Consider the following 26,868-nt stretch of genomic DNA (forward strand, 5'->3'; position numbering starts at 1 on the left):
AATAAAGAAGGAAAGGAAAATTAAATAAAAAGAAAAGGAAATGAGAGGGAATAGGAAAAAGAAAAGGGAAAAAGATGAAAATGAAAAAGAAATGAAAAGGATAGGAAAAGGGGAAAGAATGGAAAATTAAAAAGAAAGGAAAGGGAAGAGGAAAAAGGAAAAAGGAAAAAAGGAAAAAATAAAGGAGAGGAATGGAAAATTAAAAAGAAAGAAAGGAGGGTAGGGAATTGGGGAGGAAAAGGAATGCTTAGGTGCTGAAGGCAGGAAGGACTGGAAAGGAAGAAAATTAGAAATTAGATTAGGAAGTTAGGAAACAAAGAAATTAGGGAAATAAAGTAGAAATAAATCAAACAGAATAATACATGCAGAAGTGGAGGGCAGGAAAGGAAACCGGCAGAAAGAAAAAAAAGATAACATACTGATGGCATTAAATAGAAACAAAATAATTCTCTTTAGCAAGACTGCATGTTTTGGCCACATATGGCATTAATATAGTCAATACATTTAATTTATCATGTCATTTGTAAAATCTAAGACTAAATACATAAATAAGATTTTTATTACCTGATGTGTAAGGTAGGTGTTCAATTGCAGCATCCAGTTCCGCCACTGCTGTACTGCCACGCCTAGCCGGCGGCCGCTTTCTACTGTGATGGAGCCCAGGGGGTAGTTTTGGGGCAACTGGATAATGAGCTCTATGCAGATGTCATCAACAGAATAAGTGGCTATTACCTCCCGGGTAGTACGGCTGGCTTTCACCTTAACAAATACAAGAAGTTCAGGGTTACAGTCAAATAGATTAAAGTTTTTTGCAATCAAAAAAATTTCAGACCTGCTTTTTAATCTCACATTTTATTTATTAGCATGCGTTGATTACAAAACCCTTCATGCCTGTCAATCAATGACCGCTCATTCTGGCTAGCATTCTTGTAGACATAACACAATCACACAGGGAAGCTGCAAAAGACATGAACCACTTGCTGACCGCCTACCGCATATTTACTGAGGCAAGATGGCTCTGTTGCGCAAAATCATGTACCTGTAGGTCATTTTGTGCAATAGCTAGTAGGTGGCACACGCGCGCCATGGAAGGCACAATCACGTGCTGATTGGACACAGGGGATGCCAATCAGAGAGTTCCGCGGACCCAATGTCTGTTGGCAACCTGCCATCGTTCCACAGAGAGGAGGGAAAAACAAGTAAACAAGGCAGATCACTGTTCCGACACGGAAAAAGATAGCGATCCTGTGTGTTCCTGCTGAGCAGGAGCACTGATCTCTGTCTTCATCCAGTCAGACCACCCCCCCCCCCCCCACAGTTCGCAAGCACCCCCTAGAGACACACCTAACCCTGATGTTAGCCCCTTCCCTGCCAGTGTCATTAGTACAGTACACGTGCATATGTTTAGCACTGATCACTGTATTGGTTTTACTGGTCCCCAAAAAAGTGTCAGTTAGGTGTTCGATTTGTCTGCCGCTATCCTGCTTAAAAAAAAAAATAAATAAAAAAATCGCTGATCGCTGCCATTACTAGTAAGAAAAATAAATAAAAAGTCCAAAGAAATATCCCATCGTTTGTGGACGCTACAACTTTTGAGTAAACCAATCAATATACGCTTATTGGGATTTTTTTTTACCAAAAACATGTATCAGAATACATATTGGCCTAAGTTGATGAAGAAATTAGATTTTTTTAATTTTTTTTATTGGGTATGCTTTATAGCAGAAAGTAAAAATAGTTTGTTTTCAGAATTGTCGCTCTTTTTTTGGTTAGAACGTAAAAAATAAAACAAGGTGTATCACAAAAGTTTTCTTGAAAGAAAGAACTCAACTTACCGTCATGCCATCAAAGACTTGAGTACTGAATTGTACAGAGCATATTTCCTGGGAAGACAGCACTCCACTGACATACTTGGTAGTGAATTTGTCCACGACGCTAAAAATCCTTTTCTCACAACCATTCCACCATAGTCGGACCATTGCGGGCAAATCCTTCAGTGTGATGTGATAAACACTACAGGCCAGATGAGGGATCTCCCATTGCAGTGTGGATGAATCTAGGAAATAATACATTATTGAGCCCTCAAAGCATTTATTGTCTAGCCAGTAATGTCTTGCCATTAAATTCATGAAAAATGCTCAGTAGAACCCCAATCAAGATTCAGCATTCTGCATCTCAGAGTTGCCTGGCCAATAAAGAAAGAGACATGCAGATACAGGAACAAATTTAAAGCTGAACCCCAAGGAAAGAAAAAAATGCTCCCATGTAGTGGAGTTGCCCCCTCATTGCAAGTCTTAAATGCCGGATTAGGACTAGGAGGCTGGAAAATGTAGTTTTGATCCATCCCACAAGCTCCTTCCAGGCTCTAAGACCTGTCCCCTCCAGCAGTCACAGGTCCTCTTTCATCAAATCCAGAAGCTCTGCACCGGACATGAGGATACCGAGACAGTCCACCGCTGCACAGTGGGGGAGTAGAGGGCCAGCACCTGGGGCAGCGGAGGACTGGGTAAGTAAAACTCAAAGCTTTTTGCGGCCCCCTAGACCTAAGCAAGCATTTTACCCTTGCCGTGCAGGTGCAGTCCCACTGCAAGAGAGCGTTGTTTGGAGATGGGCTTGAAGGTAAATATACAAAGGCAAGCATTTGCCTTCAATTTTAGCCTCAACTGACAATTTTTCCATGTGGCCTTCAAGGTGATTTTACGGTGGTCAGATGAGACTAAAATGTAATTATTTGGCCTCAACATCAAATATGTCTGGTTGAAATCCAATACAGCACACCATCCAAATACCATAGTTCCTACAGTAGAGCATGGAGGTGGTAATATCCTGTTATGGGGGGGGTTCTCTGCAGGGACTGGAGCACTTGTCAGGATAGAAGGAAAAATGGATGGGGCAAAATACCATCAAATTCTTGAGGAAAAACTGCTGCCCTCTGACAGAAAGTTGTCAATGGGAAGAAGGTTTCTCTTCCAACATGACAATGACCCAAAGTACACAGCAAAAATGACCAGACAGTGGTTAAAGGAGAAAAAAAGTGAATGTCCTTGAATGGCCCAGTCAGAGTCCAGACTTAAAACCCCATTGAAAATGGGAATGACTTGAAGACTGCAGTCCACAAACAGTTACCATCAAGTTTAACGGAACTTGAGCAGTTCTGCAAAGAAGAGTGGAAAAATACTGCAAAGCCTAGATGTGAAAAGTTAGCAGAGACATATCCCAATAGATTAAAGGCTGTAATTAAAGCAAAATGTGGTCCAACAAAATACTGACATTAGGGGGGGTGATCATGTTTCCAACTCAGTGATTCGGTTTTAGATTTTTTTTTAATTCTGACATGTTGGTGTTTATATCTTTCACTTGGATGTTATAAGTTGCACTAATAAATATAGCTGGATAAAACAAAAACTGTATCTGTCTTCATTTCAGGCTGCAAAGCAACACAGTGTGATTATTTTAAAGGTGGGGTAATTCTTTATATCCACTGTAGCTGGACTTTTCACTTAAAGCTGAACTCTAGTCAAATAGGTAAAATACATTTAAGGTAGCTGGTTTTACCTGCCATATGATTTGCATTTCTGTCCATCCAGTTACGAGATTGACACAGTTCAGCCATACAGCAAATGGAAAGAACAGAACATTATTTTTCTTCTCCGCAGTTCATAACTCCTACAGGTTTTGTCCTTCCTCCAGCCTGCGATTGGCCAGTAAGGGAATAAAGGCAGACCGAGGAGCTCACTTCTCTGTCGGTCACTCTGCTCTTTCCTCATACCAGCACATTCCTTTGACAGCAACACAATTGATTGGCTCCTTGTGCTGCTCTCAGTCATATTTTTGCTGTACAGGAATGAAAGATGCTGATACCAACTCAAATTCAGATACTTACTCTGGTTGCATTTAAAAAACACTTATAAAAGCGCAGGTGTGGGAATTACAAAAAAACAACCTTTGCAGTTGATAGGGAAATCACATATTACATATTTCCTTATTAATATTGTGGCTCCCAAATGAATTCTAAGTCTCCAAATATTGGTTAGGGAGGCCATAAAAGAACATAAGCATGGCTTAACCACTTAAGCCCCAGAGGATTTGGCTGCTAAACGAACAGGGGGTATTTTGCGATTCGGCACTGCGTGACTTTAACGGACAATTGCGCGGTCGTGCGACGCTGTAACTAAACGAATTTGGCGTCCTTTTTTTCCCACAAACAGAGCTTTCTTTTGGCGGTATTTGATCACCTGTGCGATTTTTTGATCACGCGCTATAAACAAAAAAAGAGCGTCAATTTTGCAAAAATAGCAATATTTTTCCCTTTTTTTTATATGAAATTCCCCCCCAAAAAAAATGTAAAAATCAAAATTTTTTAACATTTTCGGCCAATTTGTTTTATGCTACCTATGTTTGGTAAAAAAAAAAAAAAAAATCGCAAAAAGCGTATTTTGATTGGTTTGCGCAAAAGTTATTGCGTTTACTAAGGGAAAGATTTTTGTCATTTTTGTTGTTTTTTTTTTAACGCGTAATGGCGGCGATCTGCGATTTTTTTTGCGGTACTGCGACATTGCGGCGGACAGATCGGACCCTTGACTGACATTTTTGACACTTTTGGGGTTACCAGTGACATTTCTACAGTAATCAGTGCTATATATATGCACTGTTACTGTAAAAATACACTGGTAGTGAAGGGGTTAACATTATTTGAGAGGGAGGGGCTGTGTGTGTCCCTAGGTGCGTGATTCTAACTGTGATTGGCTGTGGCTTCAGCTGTATGCAGAGTGATCAACGGATCTACATAGTAGATCCATATGATCAGCTCTCATACAGAGGGGAGAATGACAGGCAGCTTGTTTACACAAGCTGCCTGACTTTCTCCCTCTCCCCCGCCGATCGCAGAGTGGCCGGCGGACATCGGGTCCGCCGGTTACACGCGCGGGGGGGGGGTCCGTGACCACGCGGGAGCGCGCCTCCGGCGGCGTGCGCTCGCTCCCTAGACCCTCACAAGCTAGTGACGTAGCCCTACGTCACTTTGCCTGTGAGGGGCTGACTGCCGACGTAGATAGTCGTGCGGCGGTCGGCAAGTGGTTAAACTTATACCAAAGGAATGCTATTGTTAACTGACCATTTTCTTCTTTACGATTGGTCATTTCTTTACATTTAATTTCTATATTACCACAGCCAAAACCTATAAGACCTTTGTCTCACTCAGAACCAGTATTGCCAACAGTCAGTATTTTCACTGGCAGCCAGTAAAAAAGACGGGCACTTTTCTCCTGCCAGTAAATGCCAGCGACAGGAAAAGGTTGGCAGTAAAAAAAAAAAAAACACGATTTGGAACTGAGCATGCACAGTTCAGGTTCAAAGTTGGCCACAATCATCCAAGTGCCTGCTACAGTGGGTTTGGGCAGTGCTTGCATGGGGTGGGTTTGGCGAAGGTGGTGCCTGAGAGTGTTGTGTGATGTCATAGTGCAAGAGAGCCAAGCATATGGGTCTGTGGGATGGGAACAAGGCAAGCCAAGAGCAGAGGCGTCAGTGCTGTTTGGACAGGAATTGACTGAAGGGACCACCAGGTGTGGAGAGAGACTGCTCCTGTTAATCAGGGGAGGACGCGTCATGTCGGTAAAGTGTCATTATCATCTGTGCTGCTGCACACTGCGGTCAGTGTCACTGAAAGAATTATAGAAGAGGCTTCAGAGCATCGGTTGCACAGATGGAGGGACCACACCAGAGTGAGGTGTAAGGTAAGTATTGCATCTCATCTTCATCGTCTACAGTTAACAAGCATTTAAAAGAGTTGTAAAGGCAGAAGGTTGTGTGTCTTAATGCATTCTTTGCATTAAGATAAAAAGCCTTCTGGGTGTAGCAGCCCCCCTCATACTTACCTGAGGTTCTTCTCTTTCCAGCGATGTCCACAAGTCCCTCGACCGTCGGGGACTCTCCCTCCTGATTGGCTGGGACACAGCCATGGCGCAATTGGCTTCCACAGCTGTCAAAGTCAGTTAGCCAATCAGGAGAGAGAGAGGGGCGGGACCGAACGGCAGCTCCATGTCTGAATGGATACACGGATGCAGCTCAGCTCGGGTGCCCCCATAGCAAGCTGCTTGCTGTGGGGGCACTTGACAGGAGCGAGGATCTAGGAGCAGCAAAGAGGGACCCGAGAAAATGAGGACCCAGGCTGCCCTGTGCAAAACCAACTACACAGAGGAGGCAAGTATAAAAGGTTTGTTTAAAAAAAAAAAAAAAACAGAGACTTTACAATCGCTAACCCTATTGCTATGTTACTGGTTTGGTAAATCTTGGAATTGGGCTTTAACCACTTGCTGTCTGCTCACATTGCTGCTACAGCAGCAATGTGGCTTGTTATCGTCTAGCGACGTAGTAGCTGCTGCTCTTCCCCGATCGTCGGGGAATCTAGTTTGGAGATCCGCCCGCCTGTGTAAACAGAGCGGGCGGATCTCCTAAGTGACAGATAGCATGGTTCAGCATAGCTGAACATGCGATCTGTCCCTGTGTCACTCAGTCACCTCCCCCCAAAACATTAACCCCTTCCTCTCCAATAAAATTAACCCCTTCCCTGCCAGTGTCATTTTTACAGTAACAGTGCATATATATAGCACTGATTACTGTAGTAATGTCACTGGTACCCCCAAAAGTGTCAAAAATGTCAGTCAAGGGTCTGATCTATCCGCCGCAATGTCGCAGTCCCGCAAAAAAAAAAAAAAAAAAAAAAAGCAGATCGCCGCCATTACTCGTTAAAAAAAAACACCAAAAATGACCGAAATCTTTCCCTTAGTTAGTAAACGCAATAACTTTTGCGCAAACCAATCAAAATACGCTTATTGTGATTTTTTTTACCAAACATAGGTAGCAGAAAACAAATTGGCCAAAAATTTTAAAAAAATTTGATTTTTACATTTTTTTGGGGGGAATTTCATATAAAAAATTTTTTAAAAATATTGTTATTTTTTCAAAATAAAGCTCTTTTTTTGTTTATAGCGCAAAAAGTAAAAATCGCACAGGTGATCAAATACCACCAAAAGAAAGCTCTGTTTGTGGGAAAAAAGGACGTAAATTTTGTTTGGGTACAGCGTCGCACGACCGCGCAATTGTCAGTTAAAGTCGCACAGCGCCGAATCGCAAAAAGTGGCCTGGACGTAAGACAGCAAAATCCTCCGGTGGTAAAGTGGTTAAAGATGTATTAATGAACACAGCACTGCATTTATTTCCATCATACTTCTCTTCCTGGAGTTTAGCTTTTATGATAAACAGGCATAAACCTCATAATCCAGCTTTATCATGTGACGCAAACAAGATCCCGTCATGGGAATTGCCCATCACAGTAAATTCTCCTTACCAAATCTACCTCTTATCTGCTATCTTGACAGCACTTCACTTCATTTACTTCTCACTTGCTAACTTCTCACATCTGTTGAATTGTCTGGACATGTGCTGTCATAATTCCAGCTCTAACATTAAGACATTTTCCGGTTAAAAAATGCAAGCGAGAATCTGATGATTACTGCTTGGCTGATAATTGCCTGGTTATCAACATTTTTAGGTTGGCTCAGCAATGACATGTATTTGGATAGAAAGTGAATATCAACATCACGTGTTCAATTCTAAATAAACATAATCGGTAACCTTTGACTATTTACATAAATATCTGTCCACGGTTTACACTAGAATGATATTATCTCACTATTGTGATGATGACATTTGTGGAGAGGATTATGGAACATTACATGCGATTCCTTGAACACAGCTTTCAGTACCCAAAACTATTTTTGAAGACTATTTTCCTGGATCTATGCCCTTAAAACTGCACTTTAAAGCAAACGTCAAGGCTAATACAAAGGTACTTTTATGCGTTCTGCCTTATCCTCACATTGTGGACGTGAGGTCAAAGAATGAAAAACAGTATATAAAGTACCTTTATTGGAGCGATCACATGACCGCATTCCTCCCTGTTATGTGAAATCCCTGCACTAGTTGTGGGTTGGGATCTCAGCAGTGTTACAAGGTGGTGCTGGCTGTGATGAAGTGACAAGGGATCAACTCCTTCATAGTTACAACCTTAAAGCGGAGTTCCACCCTGGATTTTTTTTTTTTTTTTTAATACCCCCGGGACAGTCAGGGCTAGTGCATTCCACAATGGCTAGCCTCTGATCTGTCCCGGGTTGCACTTACCTGCAAGACGAAATACTTACCTTGCAAACGTCTTGTCCAGCGCTGCCATCTCAGATGTGGGCAGCTTGAAGCCAGCGCGTCCTCTTCGGCGTCTTCTTCCGCCTTCTGTGGTCCCACGATGCTCTGCGCCGGCCCCGACGTCACTTCCGGGTCGCGCGCGTCACCCCTCCACAGCTTCTGGGCATGCCCAGAAGCTGTTTAGAAGGGGATGACGCGCGCGACCCGGAACTGACGTCGGGGCCGGTGCAGGCGCAATGATTCCTGGGAGCTATGACGTCCAGCTCCCAGGAATCATTGCAGAGCCAGGAAGTGACGACGGGCCGCGGCCGAGGAAGGAGGAAGAAGGAAGTAAGGTAAGTATATTTTCTTCGCTACGAGGTAAGTAAAAAAAAAAAAAAATATGCGATTATCCATTTCTTTTTCAGGTGACCCGGAGCGAGAAGATGGAGGTAAGTATAAAAATAGGGTGGAACTCCACTTTAACCACTTTACCACCGGAGGATTTTGCTGTCTTACGTCCAGGCCACTTTTTGCGATTCGGCACTGTGCGAATTTAACTGACAATTGCGCGGTCGTGCGACGCCGTACCCAAACGAAATTTACGTCCTTTTTTTCCCACAAACAGAGCTTTCTTTTGGTGGTATTTGATCACCTGTGCGATTTTTACTTTTTGCGCTATAAACAAAAAAAAGCTTTTATTTTGAAAAAATAACAATATTTTTAACATTTTTTATATGAAATTCCCCCCCAAAAAAATGTAAAAATCTAAATTTTTTTAAATTTTTGGCCAATTTGTTTTCTGCTACCTATGTTTGGTAAAAAAAATCACAATAAGCGTATTTTGATTGGTTTGCGCAAAAGTTATTGCGTTTACTAAGGGAAAGATTTCTGTCATTTTTGTTTTTTTTTTAACGAGTAATGGCGGCGATCTGCGATTTTTTTTTTTGCGGGACTGCGGCATTGCGGCGGACAGATCGGACACTTGACTGACATTTTTGACACTTTTGGGGGTGCCAGTGACATTTCTACAGTAGTCAGTGCTATAAATATGCACTGTTACTGTAAAAATGACACTGGCAGAGAAGGGGTTAATTTTATTGCTTACTAACGTGTGTGGGGGGAGGTGACTGAGTGACACAGGGATAGATCGCAGGTTCAGCTATGCTGAACCCTGCAATCTGTCACTGTTTGTCACTTAGGAGATCCGCCCGCTCTGTTTACACAAGCGGGTGGATCTCCAAACTCGATTTACCAACGATCGGGGAAGAGCAGCGGCGATCGCCGCCGCTCCTCCCCTGGCCCGACTCCCGCTGTGACTGAAAGCAGCAGGAGCGCGCCTCCGGAGGCGCGCGAGCGCCGCCTACAGGGGGAGGAGTCCAGCGACGTAGGTCTACGTCGCTGGACGGAATCGAGCCACTTTGCCGCAGTACAGTCCCAGTGACTGGTCGGCAAGTGGTTAAAAGGAGTTGTAAAGTCAGAAGGTTCTTCATCTTAATGCCTTCTATGCATTAAGATAAAAAGCCTTCTGTGTGCAGCAGCTCCCCTCAGCCCCGCAAAATACTTACCTGAGCCCCCCCTCTATCCAGCGATGGCCACAAGTATTTTAGCCATCCAGGACTCTCTCTTCTTATTGGTTAAGACACAGCAGCGGCGCCATTGGCTCAAAATGCTGTCAAACTCTGTTAGCCAATCAGGAGAGAAAGAGGTAGGGGGTCAAACGGGAGAGTTGTGTCTGAATTGATACAAGGAGCTGCAGCTCAGTTCGGGTGCCCCATAGCAAGCTGCTTGCTGTGGGGGCACTCAACAGGAGGAAAGGGCCAGGAGCTCCCGCCAGGAACCCAAGAGGAGGAGGATTTTGGCTGCTCTGTGCAAAACCAATGCACAGAAGAGGTAAGTATAACATGATTGTTATTTTAATAAGAAAAAAAACAAGACTTTACAATCACTTTAAAGTGTTACTAAACCAAAGACCGTAAAATCAGTCTGTTTATGCAGTAAAAGCATTCTTGTTATACTCACTGTGGAACCTAAGGGGTTAATCCTGCACATTGTGTAAAAAGGCTGTTTGATCCTGCCTTCTCTGATCCTCCCCTCCTTTTACAGTCCCCAATCCATCTCCTGATAGTACAGAGCCCTGGAGGAACTGTGCACATGCACATAGGGTGTATTGCTAGAGAGTTTTTTTTTTTTTGGGAGGGAACATGTGATTAGCCAATCCTCACTGTCCAGACAGAAAATCAGGGTTCATGCAGCTTCATAGGACAATCAGAGGAGAATGAAAACTCCTCCTAGCAGCTTTAACCAGTGCTCGGCCAGACACAGATAGTAGAAGTCACAAGACTGCTATATACTGCTGATGAGAAAAGATATTTAGTAGTTTATATTACTATGGGAGACCAGATATAGTAAATGCAGGGTCCTGGGTTTAGTAACACTTTAAGGCAGTGGAGAAAGGCATCCCTATGCAGTGCTGTAAATCAAAGGTAGGTAAAAAAGACGAGTGACAACACTGAATCCAAACAGTGTTGTCCGCCATAAGCAGGAAATGCCTTAAAGTGTTACTAAACCCAGGACCCTGCATTCACTATATCTGGTCTCCCACAGTACATAGACCATGGAAATGCAATAGTTTTACTAAATATAAATTGCTAAATACCTTTTCTCATTAGCAGTATATAGCAGTCTTCTGACTTTTATTAGTGTCTGGTTAAAGCTTGTAGGAGAAGTTTTCATTCTCCCATGATTGTCCTATAAGGATGCAGGACCCCTGACCCTCTGTCTGGACAGTGCTGATTGGCTCTGTGCTGATCACATGCACTCTCCCAAGAAAAAAACAAAAAGACCTCTCTAGCAATACACAGCGAACTGAGCATGTGCAGCTTGTCCACTAGCCTCTGTACTATCAGGAGATGGTTTGGGGACTCTGGAAGAAGGGAAGGATTAGAGGAGACCAGATCAAACATCCCTTCTCCACAATGCAGAGGATTAACCCATTAGTTTCCACAGTGAATATAACAAACATGCTTTACCACATATACACACTGATTTTACAGTTGTGTTTAGTAACACTTTAACACTAAATACTGCCAGGGTCAACAGTTCTGGACCTAGAACACTGCAAGCCATTTAATTATGGCATAGATATATTAACATATTTGGTGGAGTTTACGTTTCACAGACAATTTGCAAAATAAGCCGGTACATACACTTGAACAAATTTTCTTCTCTGAAAAAATTTACTGTACCTCATTGAGGGCCGGTTCACACTCTTGCGAGTGAGGCGATCGCATCTAATATCGGAGCGCACTGCTCCTTCATTACATGCGATCGGATGTGCAGTGCGAATTCAGCCATACACTTTGTATGGCTAAATTCGCACTGCACCCGCACAAAAGTCGCACAGGACCCTTTTTTCCAGCCGCATCAGGATCGGATCGCACAGTGGTTCACACTTGTGCGATCCGATCCTGTGCGAACTGTCAGATCGCACTGCGATATGCGATCAAACTGGGGGTGTCGTTAACATTTAATTGACACCCCCTGCGTATCGCATATGGCAGTGTGAACTGCCAGATGTGCGTTTGCGATGCGGGAACAGGCTGCGAATTCGCAGCCTTCCCGCATCGGACAAGTGTGAACCGGGACTCAAGGGGAAGTACTTTTATATTTTTTAATGTACACAATATGGAATTAGTCAACATAAACTTTATTATTGTAAATACATAAAAACTTTATTTTTCTATGAATTCTGTGACAGTGGCAATTACATTTACTCCATATATATGCAGCCTCCATTTCCTGCTTAGCCATACTGCAGGATGATTGTGCTCTACTATTTTTCTCTACCACAGCAAGGACTTTACTTTAAAACTGAACTCCAAGCAAATATAAAATACAAAAATTTAACACAGCTCTGTATTCATTAATGTACTATGAATTACAAGCAGTGTAAGACTCTGTATCAGCCTCTATCCCCCCTGTATATCCTCCAGTTCAGACTGGGAGAAGAAGAAGCAGCAGAACCCAGGACCCAGTAGGTTATATTGCAGTGCTCATTTGCCAGCCTGTCAGGGCATTTCCAATTTTCATACAGAAAACACTGGAAGACTGGGTGCAAAGGAAAGTTCTTAACGGCCTTAGGAGCTCTATAAGACCTGAGGCCAAAAGCAGCCGTCAGAATACACAGATCAGTGCTGCAGTTTACAGCCTTTTGCAGTTTGCAGTTGGCAGATGAACTTCTATACAACCATATGGCCATACATGTATTGAAATGTGCTGGATCCCTGCTAAACTGGCAAAATGTATCCACCTATGGGCAGTTTAAGCCTCAAGCTTTCAAAGTGGTGGCGTACACCTTTATGCCGGTTAAAAAAATATATATATTTTGGAGTAATTAGCTGTAGACTGATTTCCCAGGGGAAAACGCAAAGACTTAGGTTGGCCATATATTATACAATTTTCTTAAAATTTTCTGTGCAATTTTCTTGAAATTTACCTTCAACTATGTAGTACAAAGGCCTACCTAATTGGATACAAGTGAAAGTGTTGTTTAGCTTTGACCTCATATTACGTGGTTTGTGGTAAATCTTACAGAAAGTTGTACAAGAAAATTGAACGTGTATGGCCAGCTTTGAGCAACTCAGACACAGATAAAGTCCCCAGACTCGATAGCTAAGGCCCATTTCACATAGGCAGACCAATCGGGTGCACCTGTCAGTTTTTTTAGGTGGACCCGATCGGACCTTCAGTTGCCCTCTAAGGAGCAGCAGGTGTAAACAGACATGCCTGTAACATCCGCCGACATCAGATCCTATCTGCTAAAAACAGAAGGATGGGGGATAAAATCCCCTATCCGTTTGGCAGATGGAAACAAATGATATTTGGATGTAAACAGACAGGCGGTCCTTTCACATCCGACCGCCCAAAGAGAAGAGCAGTCTGTGTCCGTGTCCACTCTGAATAAGCGGAGTAGACATAGACCTGTCACCCGCCTGCTCAGCGGGGATCAGCAGACAGATCCTTCGCTGGGAGGAGACTCCAAAATCAAAGGTTAGCTTGTCTCCAGGCTACAGATGTGCTGCAAGCTAACCCAAGCCATTAGTGAAGAAAGTGTAAGGGCCCCCTGATATCTGGCAAACATGCAAGCGGGTGTTGGGGAGGGCAAGGAGGTCACCTCAAAAGTGTGCTGCCAGTTCTTCACCATCTAATCAAAGGCTGTGGCCAAGTTGTACTGGTTAAGTACACTAGAGGAAAATGAGCTCACTCATCTGGTTGTGCGGTCTGGTAGGGATGTCTTAATCACAAGACTGCTTGGAAAGAATAGCAAACCCTTTAGCAGATAAAACTATATAGATTTATCTATTAAAAATGTGTGTTCCTTTAATATGATCCCAACTCACCTTTTACATGTAAGGTTAATTCCTCAGTGAAGAACGTTTTAGGGTCTTTACAAAGTGCATCGCTCGATTGTCCAGGAAGAACAGGCGTATGAGGCATTAGCTTGAACAGGTTGTAAAGCAGTTTATTTAAGCTCTTGGTCTTCCGCAGATACTGTGAGTAGAGTGCTCGCAGCTGGAAAGGGAAAGAGGTTTATAACACCAATGTTCATCATGAAAAAGGTGAATTTAAACTGTCCGATGAACTTTTACCACCAAAAGTTCCAGGCAAAATAAAACTACCAAAGCTCTTATGTATTCACAAAAAAAGAATAAAAAGATTTATAAAATACAAATAACTGTAGGATTACATTATACATTCAAAAGCAATTTCAAATAGTATTGTAGGGCCCTTTACGGACATTAAACTGAACCTACTAAAACATGCCCTGTGTCCAATTCGAAGAGCCATTCTTAATATGGTTGGGCACTGGTAAACACTGGGCCACCTGTCAGCTATTTTCTATCTATTAACAGCTTTAGCAAAAAATTTCTAAAACCAGTCTGGGCTTCTACCCCAACCCTAAAGCCAAACAAAGGGTGTTAGTATTTTTTTAGCATGCAGGCATTACTTTGGACAACCTCGCATGGCTGCTAGGGCTCCTGCACTCACTCCATATAAACATGTGGGGCTTATATATAGCAGAGAATGCTCATAACTATCTGCCTTCTCCATACTATTGCTACACTCCATAGCATGCATTTTATGGCCCATTCATAAAATGCAGCCCGCAGCACTGCGATAAGCCTGAGGCACATCACATGTTCCCTCTGCTAAAGGCATGAATGATGGAAAGATAAGCCATGTATCTAGACATTCCTGGTGGCCTTTTTTCTCACTTTTAATCATTTTGATACTCTGAAGCAGAGCACAATGCACACTTGCAAAGTGTACGGTTTTAACATGTTAATTTCAAAGGTAAAATAAAGCTGGTCGCTCCCCACCCCTCCACAACCCAGCGCTCCAATGAGCAAGGAGGGTCAGAGCTGAGAACGGCTAAGAGTCAGCCGCTCTCTACTCGAGGAGCTGTCAGAACCGAGCGATCGACGGTGTTCGATTGCTCGGTTCTCAGTGCAGAGGTGCTGGGGGACAGATGCATCATCGGACCGATGCTGCATCCACCTAGGGAAGTATAAATGGGAGAAAAAAAAAAAAAAAAAAATGGATTTTTGTAAGATCTTACCGTAAAATCCTTTTCTCTTAAGCTCATTGACAGACGTAGTCTTCTTGATTCTCAAGAGCTGGGTTATGTTGTCTCCGCAGGAGTAGGACTAGGCAGAAAGACAAAACGTTCTGGCTCCACCTTAGGGGCAGTCCCTGAGGGTATATCCTCCCTCTCTCTGCTACAGGGAATCAGTTCTGTTTTAAAGCAGTACAGAGAATTTAACCCAACCCAACTCAATGATAGAGGGGCGGGTACTTCGTCTGTCAATGAGCTTAAGAGAAAAGGATTTTACGGTAAGATCTTACAAAAATCCATTTTTCTCTATCGCTCATTGACAGACGTAGTCGTCTTGATTCTCAAGAGCTGGGACATCCAGAAGCAGTGCCACAAATGAGGGGTGGGATTGACAAAATCAAATCCAATCTAGAAGGCCCAACCGGTGCCAAACTAGAAGTTTTAAAGGCTCATTATAAACAAAGAATGAGACTAAAGAAAAATTTTCCAACGGAAAAAACCCTCGAGGTAGACCACAGGTCTCCTCAAATTGCGGCCTGCAAAACCTTGCGGCCAAACGAGGCATCAGACGATGCCATTACATCAACTTTATAATGTTTAGTAAAGGTATGCACCGACGACCAGGTAGCCGCCTTGCACACCTGGACCACTGACGCCTGATGGCGAAAGGCCCATGACGCACTAAGTGCCCGAGTGGAGTGCGCCTTAACAGGGAACGGGGGCTCCCGACCCTTAATAGAATAAGCCTGTACTACCGTCTGTCTGATCCATCTGGAAATGGTCGCGGCAGATGCAGGCAACCCCTTTTTGGGTCCATCTGGGATCACAAAAAGTGAATCCGTCTTGCGAAACGAGTCTGTCGTTTTCAAGTATACCCTGATTGCCCGGACCACATCCAAGGAGTGTAAAGCAAACTCCCGAGGATGACTGGGCTTAGGACACAGGGAAGGTAATACAATTTCTTCATTCAGATGAAATTCTGAAACCACTTTTGGTAGGAAGGATGGATTCGGACGAAGAACCACCTTATCTCTATGAACCACCAGATATGGTGAACGACAAAATAATGCGGCCAGTTCTGACACCCTGCGTGCAGAAGTAATAGCCACCAAGAAGGCCACCTTCTGGGACAACGTGGGTAGAGGAATCTCCCTAATATCTTCAAAGGGAGGTTTCTGAAGAACCGACAATACTAAATTAAGATCCCAGGGGGGTAACGGCGCGTGCACTGGCGGAGCCAGATGTCGCACCCCCTGGATGAAATTCCGCACCAAGGAATGAGTAGCTAAAGGCTTCTGAAAGAAGATAGCTAATGCTGAGACCTGACCCTTGATAGTACTCAAGGCCAGTTTCTGCTCAACCCCTTGTTGCAGAAAAGCTAATATTCGACTAATCGAATAAGACCGAGGACGGAACCCCAAAGGTTCACACCATGCAATGTAGGACTTCCATGTGCGATGATAAATCTTTCTGGAAGTCGCTTTCCTTGCTTCAACTAGAGTAGGAATAACTGAAGCTGACAATCCCTTGTCCTTCAGCACCTGGGTCTCAATAGCCAGGCCGTTAAAGCCAGCGATCGTAAAGCAGGATGGAAGATCGGTCCCTGAGACAGTAGGTCCTCCCTGAGAGGAAGTCTCCACGGGACGTCCGCCACCAGTCTGACCACGTCGGCGTACCAAGCTCGACGAGGCCAGTCCGGAGCTACCAGAATTACAGGAATTCCTTCCTCCTCTATTCTGCGAAGAAGTCTTGGCAGTAACGCGAGAGGAGGGAAGGCATACATTAGCTGGTATTGCCCCCACGGGGCGATCAGTGCGTCTGCGGTTTCTGCTAGAGGATCGCGGGAGCAAGCCACGAATCTCTGAACTTTCCTGTTGAATCGTGATGCCAACAGATCCACATCCGGGGTGCCCCACCGTAGGCACAACTGGTGGAAAACGTCTGGATGGAGGGACCATTCCCCCTGATCCAGAGTCTGACGGCTGAGATAATCTGCCTGCCAATTCTCCACCCCCGGAATGAACACCGCAGAGATTGCTGGAACAAATCGTTCCGCCCAGCGAAGAATGCAAGCCACTTCTTTGGCCGCTCGGACACTCTTGGTGCCCCCCTGGTGATTGACATAAGCCACGGCCGTGGCATTGTCCGACTGGATCCGAACCGGGCTGCCCTGGAGCTGCTCGGTCCAGTGAATCAGACAAAGTCTGATCGCTCTCAGTTCCAATACATTTATTGGTAACCTGGATTCTTCCAGGGACCAAAGTCCCTGGACAGATAATTGACCGAGAATTCCTCCCCATCCGGATAGACTGGCATCCGTGGTCACTATCGTCCAATATATTGGCAGAAATGACTTTCCCTGGCTGAGCATCGGAGACCGAAGCCACCAGACCAGAGACTCTCTGGTCTGTTTGCTCAATCGGATCTGATTGTCCAGGGATTCCGGATTCCGATTCCATCTGAGAAGAATCTCTTGCTGAAGAATTCGGGTATGGGACTGGGCAAATGGGACTGCTTCGAACGAAGCCACCATCAACCCCAGAACCCTCATGCAAGTCCGAAGGGAAGACCAGCTGTTGGACAGTAACAACTGGACTGCTGATTGAATCTTTCGGAGTTTCCCTACTGGAAGAAAAACTCTTGTCCTGACTGTGTCTAAAATTAGACCCAGATATTCGAGCCTCTGGGTGGGAACCAGAAATGACTTTTGCTGGTTCACCAGCCACCCGAATTCCTGTAAAGAAATCATAGTAATTTCTATGTTTTGTAGCAAGGTCTGAGGAGACTCTGCATGAAGCAGAAGATCGTCTAGGTAACCAAGGATCGATATGCCTCTTTGGCGCAGAAGTGCCAACATTGGGGCCAACACCTTTGTGAAGACCCGCGGAGCTGTGGCGAGACCGAAAGGTAACGCCACAAACTGATAGTGGTTCTCTTCTACGGAAAAGCGTAGAAACCGCTGATGTCCTGCGAAAATGGGAATGTGAAGATAGGCGTCCTTGATGTCTATGGACGCTAGGACATCCCCTGGATGCAGGAAGGCTGCTACTGTGCGAATGGACTCCATTCTGAATCTTCTTATGTTGACAAAAGAATTGAGTGCTCTTAAGTCCAGAATTGGACGCACTTTGCCCTCTTTCCTGGGTATTGTAAATAGGTTTGAATAAAACCCTTGAAACCGTTCTGTCCAAGGAACGTGGACTACCACTCCTTGTTGTAGTAAATCTGTGACTGCTCTCCGCAGATCTTCTAAACAATCCGGGGATAGTCGGATATTGGAAGGGAAGAATCGCGCCGGTGGGAGAGATCGAAACTCGATCTTGTACCCTGATCTTATGACTTCGCAAACCCATTTGTCCGGGATTCTGGAAAGCCATGGATCCGGGAACCGGCGAAGACGTCCCCCCACCCCAGTTATGGGTGGGGGCGCACCTTCAGGCTTTGGACGGTTTATCTTCAGGTCTGGAGGGGGCGGGCTTTTGCTTGCCCGACCAACGACCCCTGACGCCTCCTGCAGGAGCTTTGGAGGACTTAGTTTTTTCACCTGCGGGACGAAAAAACCTCTTGTGAGCAGAAAAAGAAGGCCCTCGTCTTTGACGAGTTCCTCTACCTTTAAAATTTTGCGGTAAAAAGGTGCTCTTTCCACCCGTGAGATCCTTAATGATCTCATCTAAGTTGGCTCCAAATAGACGCTCTCCTGAAAAGGGGATATTAGCCAATGCTTTTTTGGAACCTTGGTCGGCTAACCAACCTTTTAGCCACAGTATACGCCTGAGAACCACTGCTGAGACTGATGCTCGCGCCAATAATGGAGTGGCGTCTAACGCCGCATCACACACAAACTGTAACCCCTGTATCATTTGTTCCAACAAATCTGATACCGCCTGAGGGACCTCTTCTAAGTCCCGGCGTAACCACTTGGTCCATTCAGTTACAGCCTGCGAAACCAGACCAATAGCTATTATAGGTCTGAAAGCTGATCCAATCAAGGAAAACATGGTGCGAGACATAGCTTCTATCTTGCGATCCACTGGATCTTTAAAAGACGGAGCGTCTTCTAAAGGAATAACCGTGGCTTTATTCAATCTAGCAATTGGTGAATCCACCACAGGTGGTTCTGTCCATTTCTTAATGAGGGTTTCCTCAAACGGATAACGCCTGTCAATGCGTTTAGAAATAGTAAACGTGCGTTTTGGCAGACGCCATTCTTCTTCGATTGGATTGCCAAAACATTTGGGCAATGGAAAAACCTTCGCCACTTTGATGCGTTTTTTAGTCCCAAAAGGGATTTCAGTTTCAGCTATTTCTGATGGAATACCCTGTAACCTTAAGGTCTCTTGAACAGATACAATGAGTGCGTTTACCAACGCTTCCTCTCGGGCTATGGCGGATGCCGAAACATCCTCCTCACTGTCTGAAGAGACAGGACCCGAGACACCAATCCCAGATGAAGTACCTGCAACTGCAGAAATGGGCTCAGAGTCTGAATCCGAGGTTTCAGATAATATGGGGTTAGGCGGGGGTCGCTTTCTTGCGCCCTGTCCCTGACAAGCCACTTCCACCCGGGACACAAAAGTTTCCATAATAGCTGACAATGATTCAATTGTCAATGGGGTGCTGGAGGATCCCGCAGACCCCTCGAGGGGATCCGGAGGAGATACATGAGTGGCAGGGTCCATGTTAATTCAGGACACTTTGCCAGCAAAACAAAAAAACTTTTTTTTTTTTTTGTGTGTCTCCCCCTAGCGCAATAGCGCCCCTCAGAGTACCTGCTTCTCGATCCCACAGAGAGAGAGAGGGACCCCCAAGGCTCACCAACCGATGCAGTGCAGCTTCCAACCAACTGCAGTCAGCGTCTGTCTTACACAGACTGGAAGGAGCTGTTTGCTTTTTCCCGGGTAGAAGGACGTGGCTCCGCCCCCTGTGTACGCCTTCCGGCGTTCCCAGCTCTCCACGAGGTAGCTGGGCTCACAAAACATGGCCGCCCCCATAGAGGAGACATAAGACTCCAAAAACATGGCGGCCGGCGTGACCCGAGGACATACATGCACTAGGTCTACAGCAAAATGGCGGCGGACCGCCGAAATCCTTTTCCCAGCACATCCACCTGCATCTCTGCTAAGAGGCGATATATGGATCTACAGGAGATACACTACAAATAAGGTAGGATAATACCTCCTATGTCTGCTGTAATGTTACAGTCTGCTGGGTAGAGTGTTAGCTCTTAAACCAAGTCCACTTCCCACAAACACATGCTGTATTACAAGGGGGACTTGTAAGTATCAGATATATACTGACCATATATGGAGGGGCCCATAATACATACTGCCTCATAACGAGGAAAAAAGGGAACGTCTACTCACCATACCGAACCGACAGGCACCCTCTCTTCACAATACCCTCTCCACCGGGGTGGGGGTTTGTGGACCACTTCGGACGCCTCGACTCTCTGGTTCTTGGCGTCCAAGCGAGACTTTTAACTCGCAAGGTCAGTCCCTCCACTGGGACTCCATCGCGGCTGACCCAGCGCGGAGCTCTGGTCTGCACGCGCTCGTAGGCAGAAACCGGGGTGACCACTGGATCTCAACATCCAGCCCGTCGCCCGGCCCCGCATACTTACTTGAATGTGTCGCGGCCGACCAAGCGCAATGCCATGGTCTGCGCGCGCTCGTAGGCCGGCTGGGGTGACCACAAGTGTCGCCCAGTCCGGCATTTTGCTTGAAGATCTCACAGGAAAAAACACTGGAGAAAAACTACCTAAAAAAAATGTCTTTTTCTTAAAGAAAAAAAAGTCTTGCCAGGACCAAAAGATCCCAGCAAGGAACTTAGGTCCTTACTCCTGACTAGACAGAAAAAAACTGATTCCCTGTAGCAGAGAGAGGGAGGATATACCCTCAGGGACTGCCCCTAAGGTGGAGCCAGAACGTTTTGTCTTTCTGCCTAGTCCTACTCCTGCGGAGACAACATAACCCAGCTCTTGAGAATCAAGAAGACTACGTCTGTCAATGAGCGATAGAGAAACAATACTTCTCTTTTAAGAGCTTTTAACCACTTGCCAACCCCCCCGCAGATATACTGCGGACGGCTGGCTCAGCTGCACGAACCGCCATACCTGTATCTTTTCCTATACAGATCTCAACCCTTTTTTATACCTGAATATATTACCAACATTAATTATTAAGTAAAAAATATAAGAAAAGCCTTTTTCTTATTTTTTTTTCCTCTTTCAGCAGCTTAGTAGATGTCCCTTACTTATACTTATGTGGTGGTGCAATACATGTTTAAACTTTAATGTGCTATTATTACAGACTCTGCATGGAATTGTGTTGCCAATTTAGAAATGACCCACAGAGGAGTGTTAATTTTGATGTCACTTTTCGATTTAGTTTTAGTCATAGTCTTTAGACTAAAATGTAATTTTAGTTTTAGTCGTATTTTAGTCTACTAAAATAGTGTTAATTTAGTCAACGAAAATATTTTAGTTGACGAAACTAACATTGTATGCAACAAAGACCAAAAACAACAATAACCTCTTGCCGACTATGTAAGGATTTTAAGGCATATGTGCTGCAGAATGGAGGGTAATCCTTAATGCCCACATGCCACATCATAGTAACATAGTAGTTACGGTTGAATAAGCTGAAGTTTCTGGGCTAAAAACACACTTACTGCTCACTCCCAGCACAGTCACCAAGCTGTCACTGACAGCTCCCAGTCTCCGTTTATTACTGGAAGCTGGCAAGGATGAGCTCCCAATCATGTAACCACTGGCAGTCATCCAGCATTAAGGCCCAGTAAAACTAGAAGGGGGAATAAAACTATAAGGGGGAAGGAAGGGATTGAAAAATGGCCAGTGTTTATTGTTTCAGCAAACCAAAACGCCATTCTGTTAAGGCGTTGGATCTACTTTAAATCTCTCAGAAGCAAAAGAATAAAATTGGCAGTGTAGCTCTGCCTAAAGATAACTGCAGTCTGCTTGAGAAACTATATATCGCAAGGACCTGTTTGGCTACAAATTGACATAGATTTAGTAAATCTTAAGAAGATTGCACAATTGTAAAATCAAACCTTGTATGGCCATCATCAAATTTCAGTTTTGGGTAAGTTGGTCTTTGAAATGTTAGTGACACATCAGGGCAATTATTCCAGTCGAAAGTGGATATTTTTTAAGAACATAATATTGAAAATAAGGCATGTTTATGGCTTGAACACACACCAGTGACTGATTTAGGATACACAGAATATGCGAATGACGAAAAGCCAACAGAGACAAGAATAATAACATACCTGGGATGATGCAGCCTTGAAGAACATTAGTATTAGTTTCCATGTCAGGAGATAGCCCAGAACAAAGCAGAACTCTTCCTTTAATGGCTGAATTACAGCAAACTCTCCCACTTGAATTCCTTGCAGAAGATTTTCTACTAAGTCCTCCTGGACAGCCAGGACAGACATGAGAGCCGCAGGTGGAGATCTACAAACAAGCATCAGGAGAGTAAATAGACAGAAGAGAGGAGATTCTACCTGATAATTACTATAGACTTTATTTAAAAATAAATGGAAGAGGAAGCGAAAGCGTTACCAATAGAAAGAAAGAAAATAACTTAAAAGTAACAGCAAGTCTCTTCTGCAAGTGCAAAGATCGCATACTCTGGCACCAGACAGCCACTGGAACAAAGATGGCACGTTGTACCAAAAAATGTCACTTAAATTAAGACCTTTAGTCTGCACAATCTGCAGATTAACAATGCACCATGCTGGAGTAATGTTATTTTATGGGATTTTTTTGGAACTAGGAGCCAGCTGGCTTGCAGACTCCTAGCCCTGAGAATACGCGGTCTCTGCGAGTGCTCGTCTCTAAAGAGAACCACTCTGACTGGAACCCAAAACATAACCACTTTGATTGCGAATCATAGCGATCACATGAGTTTGCTTACAAAACATTGTCGTCCCCCCTCCCCAGAGCTGTCATTGTGCCTTGGAGAAGCAAGCTTTTTTCCTATAGTCCACCACCACCAGATGGGCAAGTCCTTGCAGCCATGTTTCAGATGAGGAAGGGTACCAAACAGTGCAAATGGAGGCTACTGCTATAAAAGCACAATAGCAGAAATGGAAATTGAAGCACCACACCACTGCAAAGAGGTCCAGATAAAAACTTCATTTCTATAAAAGTCAGGCAGACAATCCAAAAATTAGCCAACCTGTTTTGGGGGCCCAAGAGTGACCCTCTTCATAAGGGCTTGACTGACAATATAAATAGACTAGAAGTGAACTGGCCCCTAATATTTTTTCCCCCGTGTGAATGCAACCACAGGCCTTCTCAGCAGTTAGTTTGCCAAACATTGTTGTCAATCAAGCCCTGATGATAGGGGTGCTCTTGGACCCCAGAAACACATTTGCTAGTTTTTGGATTGTCCCCCTAACTTATCAGAATAAAGTTGTGTCTGGACCTCCTGTGGCATTTCAATTTCCATTTTTTGTTACTACAAGCCAAAAAGACTGTGGAGATCCTCTGGGGTGTTGAAGCTGCCTGCCTGGAAACCAGATAATTTACATGAACACTTTAACATAGCAATATCAGCGAGTTAACCGTATTGGTCCAATGGTCCATTTTTTCCACTTTCCCCAGCTATAAGACCACGATCGGTAATACAGTATAAGTAGAGCAGTAGATCTTGAGAATACAGTGGAATTCCAGTCAACTTTAGCTAAGCCTAAATCTTCTCCCACCCCCATTCTAAGACTATTCCATCTAGCCTGGTAATAAAAAAAAAAAAAAAAAAAAAAAACACATGTCTATACTTGCCTATCCTGAAGCCAATCTGGTCCAGTCACATGATCATTTTCAGTGTATAAAAGGGACAGCTGACAACAGCAACCCCATAGTAAGCCTGTGTGTGATTTCAACACCTAGGCTCTGCAGCCGTTGTCACTGCCTTAATTTTAGATGAAGCCAGTCTTGAGACCGGACCGGTGCAGCTTCAGAAAAGGTAAGCATAGACATCTTTTCTTTTACAGGGTAAATAGAACAGTCTTAGAATGGGAGAGGGAATAGATTTAGACTTAGTTAGGGTTTGACTGGAATGCTACTTTAAGTTTTGTGGTTGGGGTTCTGTTTTTAAGTAACTTTGTACTGAGCTGAAACATAGAAGAAACATTCCCTTTTCTCCGACAAGTCAGCACTTTGTCCCCAACCGCCATTGTTAGAACCAGCTGGTGTAAAGCGAGATCAGGAGGGAGTGTGGTTATTTTATGTATGCATAGGGATTTCTGGGGAGTACAGTTTAAAGGGAGAGCTTAAAGCTGGCCATACATTATAAAATTTCTTTCCTTCAACCACGGGTTGAAGAAATGTCTTTTGCTAGGTTATTGTATACTGACAGCAGGCGGTTCCTCCACCATAAGTATACAATGGTCACTGCTGCTGGCTATAGCTCTTGACAGTGATCATCCAAAAAAAAAAAAAAAAAAAAAAAACCTGTCAGGGTGGTTTTAATGAAGCCGATCGATAGATCAACTTCAATATAACCAGCCTGCCCACAGATGGCTTAAATTCGGCCTGTTCATGCTGAACTGGCTGAATTTTGATCTATCGAAGGCTGGCTTAAAATGGAGTAAAATAAAACTGCCAATTTTTTTTTTTTTTAACCAACCCTCCCTACAATTGGCAGGAAAAGGTAAAAGATGCATACTGCAGACAATGGCTTGTGGTCCATGTGCTTTAGAGCAGATGACATCCCTTAGCCATCCTTCAACAGTGACAACGCTAGACGGACAGGCTGCAATAAATGGATTTTGTCTTACCGTAAAATCCTTTTCTCTGAGGTTCACTGACGGACACAGCTCCATGTCTTCTTAGACCTTTGGGCTTATGCTGCCCTCTTCTCCAGGAATAGGACTAGGTGGAAACAATTTTGGCTACACCCCTGAGACAGTCCCAGGGGGTATACCATCACTTCCTGCTATAGGACTTCAGTTTGTAACAAGCACTCTCAGAAGAATACATAATTCAACCCAACAGAGGGGCGGGCGAGTGCTATGTCCGTCAGTGAACCTCCGAGAAAAGGATTTTACGGTAAGACAAAAATTCATTTTTCTCTTTCGTTCACTGACGGACACAGCCCCATGTCTTCTTAGACCCTTGGGATGTCCCAAAGCAGTGTCAATATGAGGGGTGGGGAAAACACAGTAATACATATAATTCCCAACAAGGGCTTAACATAGCCAACCATAAAAGAGGAACTGAACCAGGAACAAATGGAGCTCACCACCAGGAAAAAATACACCCTCAAGAAGCAGAAGCCTCTGCAACCGCAGCCTGCAAAACTTTGCAGACGAACGCAGCATCCGAAGATGCAAGTACATCAACCTTATAAAACTTTGTGAACGTGTGTACAGACGACCACGTGGCCGCCTTGCACACCTGAACCACTGACGCCCAGGAGGCACTAAGCGCCCTCGTAAAATGCGCCTTGTCAGGGAAAAGAGGAACCTGACCTTCTGGAGGATTCTTGCGTGGAATTGAGCGAAGGGGACCGCCTCGAAGGATTACACCATCAGTCCCAGAACTCTCATACAGGTCCAAAGGGACGACCATTTTTTGGACAGCAATAGCTGAATCGCAGTCTGTAGTTTTTGGAGTTTTTCCGGGGGAAGGACCACCCTGGCTGAGGACGAGTCCAAAGTCAGGCCCAGATAGTCCAGTCTCATGGAAGGGACCAGGGACGACTTCTGAAGGTTCAGAATCCACCCAAACTCCTCTCGTGGTGATCTCCAAATTTGTCACCAGCACCGTGGAAGACTCCACACGGAGAAGCAGATTGTCCAGGTAACCCAGGACTGATATCCCCCGCTGTCATAATAGCACCAAAACCAGTGCCAACACCTTTGTGAAGACACGAGGAGCAGAGGAGAGACCAAAGGGTAACGCCACAAACTGATAATGATCCTCTCCCACGGCAAAGCGCAGAAACCATTGATGTCCTGCACATATTGGAATGTAAAGGTAGGCATTTTTGATGTCTATGGAGGCCAGGAAATCCCCCCGATGTAGGGAAGCCACCACCGTGCGAATAGATTTCAACTTGAATTTTTGAACTTGCATGAAGCAATTCAGTGCCTTCAGGTCTAGGATTGGATGCACCTTGCCTTCCTTCCTGGGGACCGTAAACCGGTTTGAATAAAAGCCCTGAAAATGTTCCGCACACGAAACCAGAACTATTACTCCCTGTTGTACCAGGTCCTGTACCGCCCCAAAGAGAGCCTAGTAAGCGATCCGGGGACAGTCTCACATTGGAAGGTAAGAACCTTACCGGTGGGACAGATTGAAACTCGATCTTGTACCCGGACCGTATGACCTCATGAACCCACTTGTCTTGTATCCGGGAACTGGTAAAGACGTCCCCCCACCCCAGATACGGGTGAAGGTGCACCTTCAGGCCGAACGGGCCTTGTCCTCAGGTCTGGAGGAACTTTTGTTTGCCAGACCAGGGTCGCTTGGAACCACCCGAGGGGGCCTTGAAGGACTTTGCCTTATCGACTGACCCTGAGGGACGAAAAAAACGTCTTAAGTGCTGAAAAGCAGGTCTTTACCCTTGTTAGCCTGTGGGAGAAAGGTACTCCTACCCCCCTGTAAGTCTTTTGATAATGTCATCCAGTGTAGCCCCAAACAGGCGATCTCCTTGAAAAGGCAGATCAGTCAAGGCCTTCTTTAAGGTCTGATCCGCAGACCAACACTTTAGCCAAAGTATTCGCCAAAGGACCACTGCTGAAACAGACAGTCGGCCCAAAATGGGAGCAGCATCCAGCGCGGCATCGCAAAGAAATTGCAGCCCCTGCACCAACTGGTCCAACAGCTCCACAAAGGCAGGGGAAGTTGTTTCCCCTCCAGGTCACGGCATAGCAACTTAGCCCATTCAGTCAAGGTTTGCGAGACAAGGGCAACAGTAAACACCGGTCTTAGTGCAGACCCTGCCATGGAGTACATATTGCGGGCCACAGACTACGCCTTTCTATCCATCGGATCCTTTAAGGACGGTGAATCCTCCCCACTGGGATCGTGGTAGCTTTATTCA

The 26,868-nt window shown here is 44.8% G+C and overlaps 1 protein-coding gene across 1 annotated transcript in view; it reads right to left on the reverse strand.

The window, feature by feature from the left end:
• The window catches only part of LTN1 (listerin E3 ubiquitin protein ligase 1), a 197,260-nt gene that overhangs the window by 22,947 nt on the left and 147,445 nt on the right, over positions 1-26,868 (reverse strand). The window contains exons 25-28 of the mRNA XM_082246619.1: positions 22,082-22,268; positions 13,578-13,749; positions 1,836-2,056; positions 565-759 (exon numbers count right to left, since the gene is read on the reverse strand). Of these exons, the coding sequence (XP_082102745.1) occupies positions 565-759; positions 1,836-2,056; positions 13,578-13,749; positions 22,082-22,268 (775 nt within the window). The remainder of the gene's footprint in view (positions 1-564; positions 760-1,835; positions 2,057-13,577; positions 13,750-22,081; positions 22,269-26,868) is intronic.

The sequence above is a fragment of the Pelophylax lessonae genome, assembly GCF_965119305.1.
Source record: "Pelophylax lessonae genome assembly, chromosome: 2".
NCBI lineage: Eukaryota > Metazoa > Chordata > Amphibia > Anura > Ranidae > Pelophylax > Pelophylax lessonae.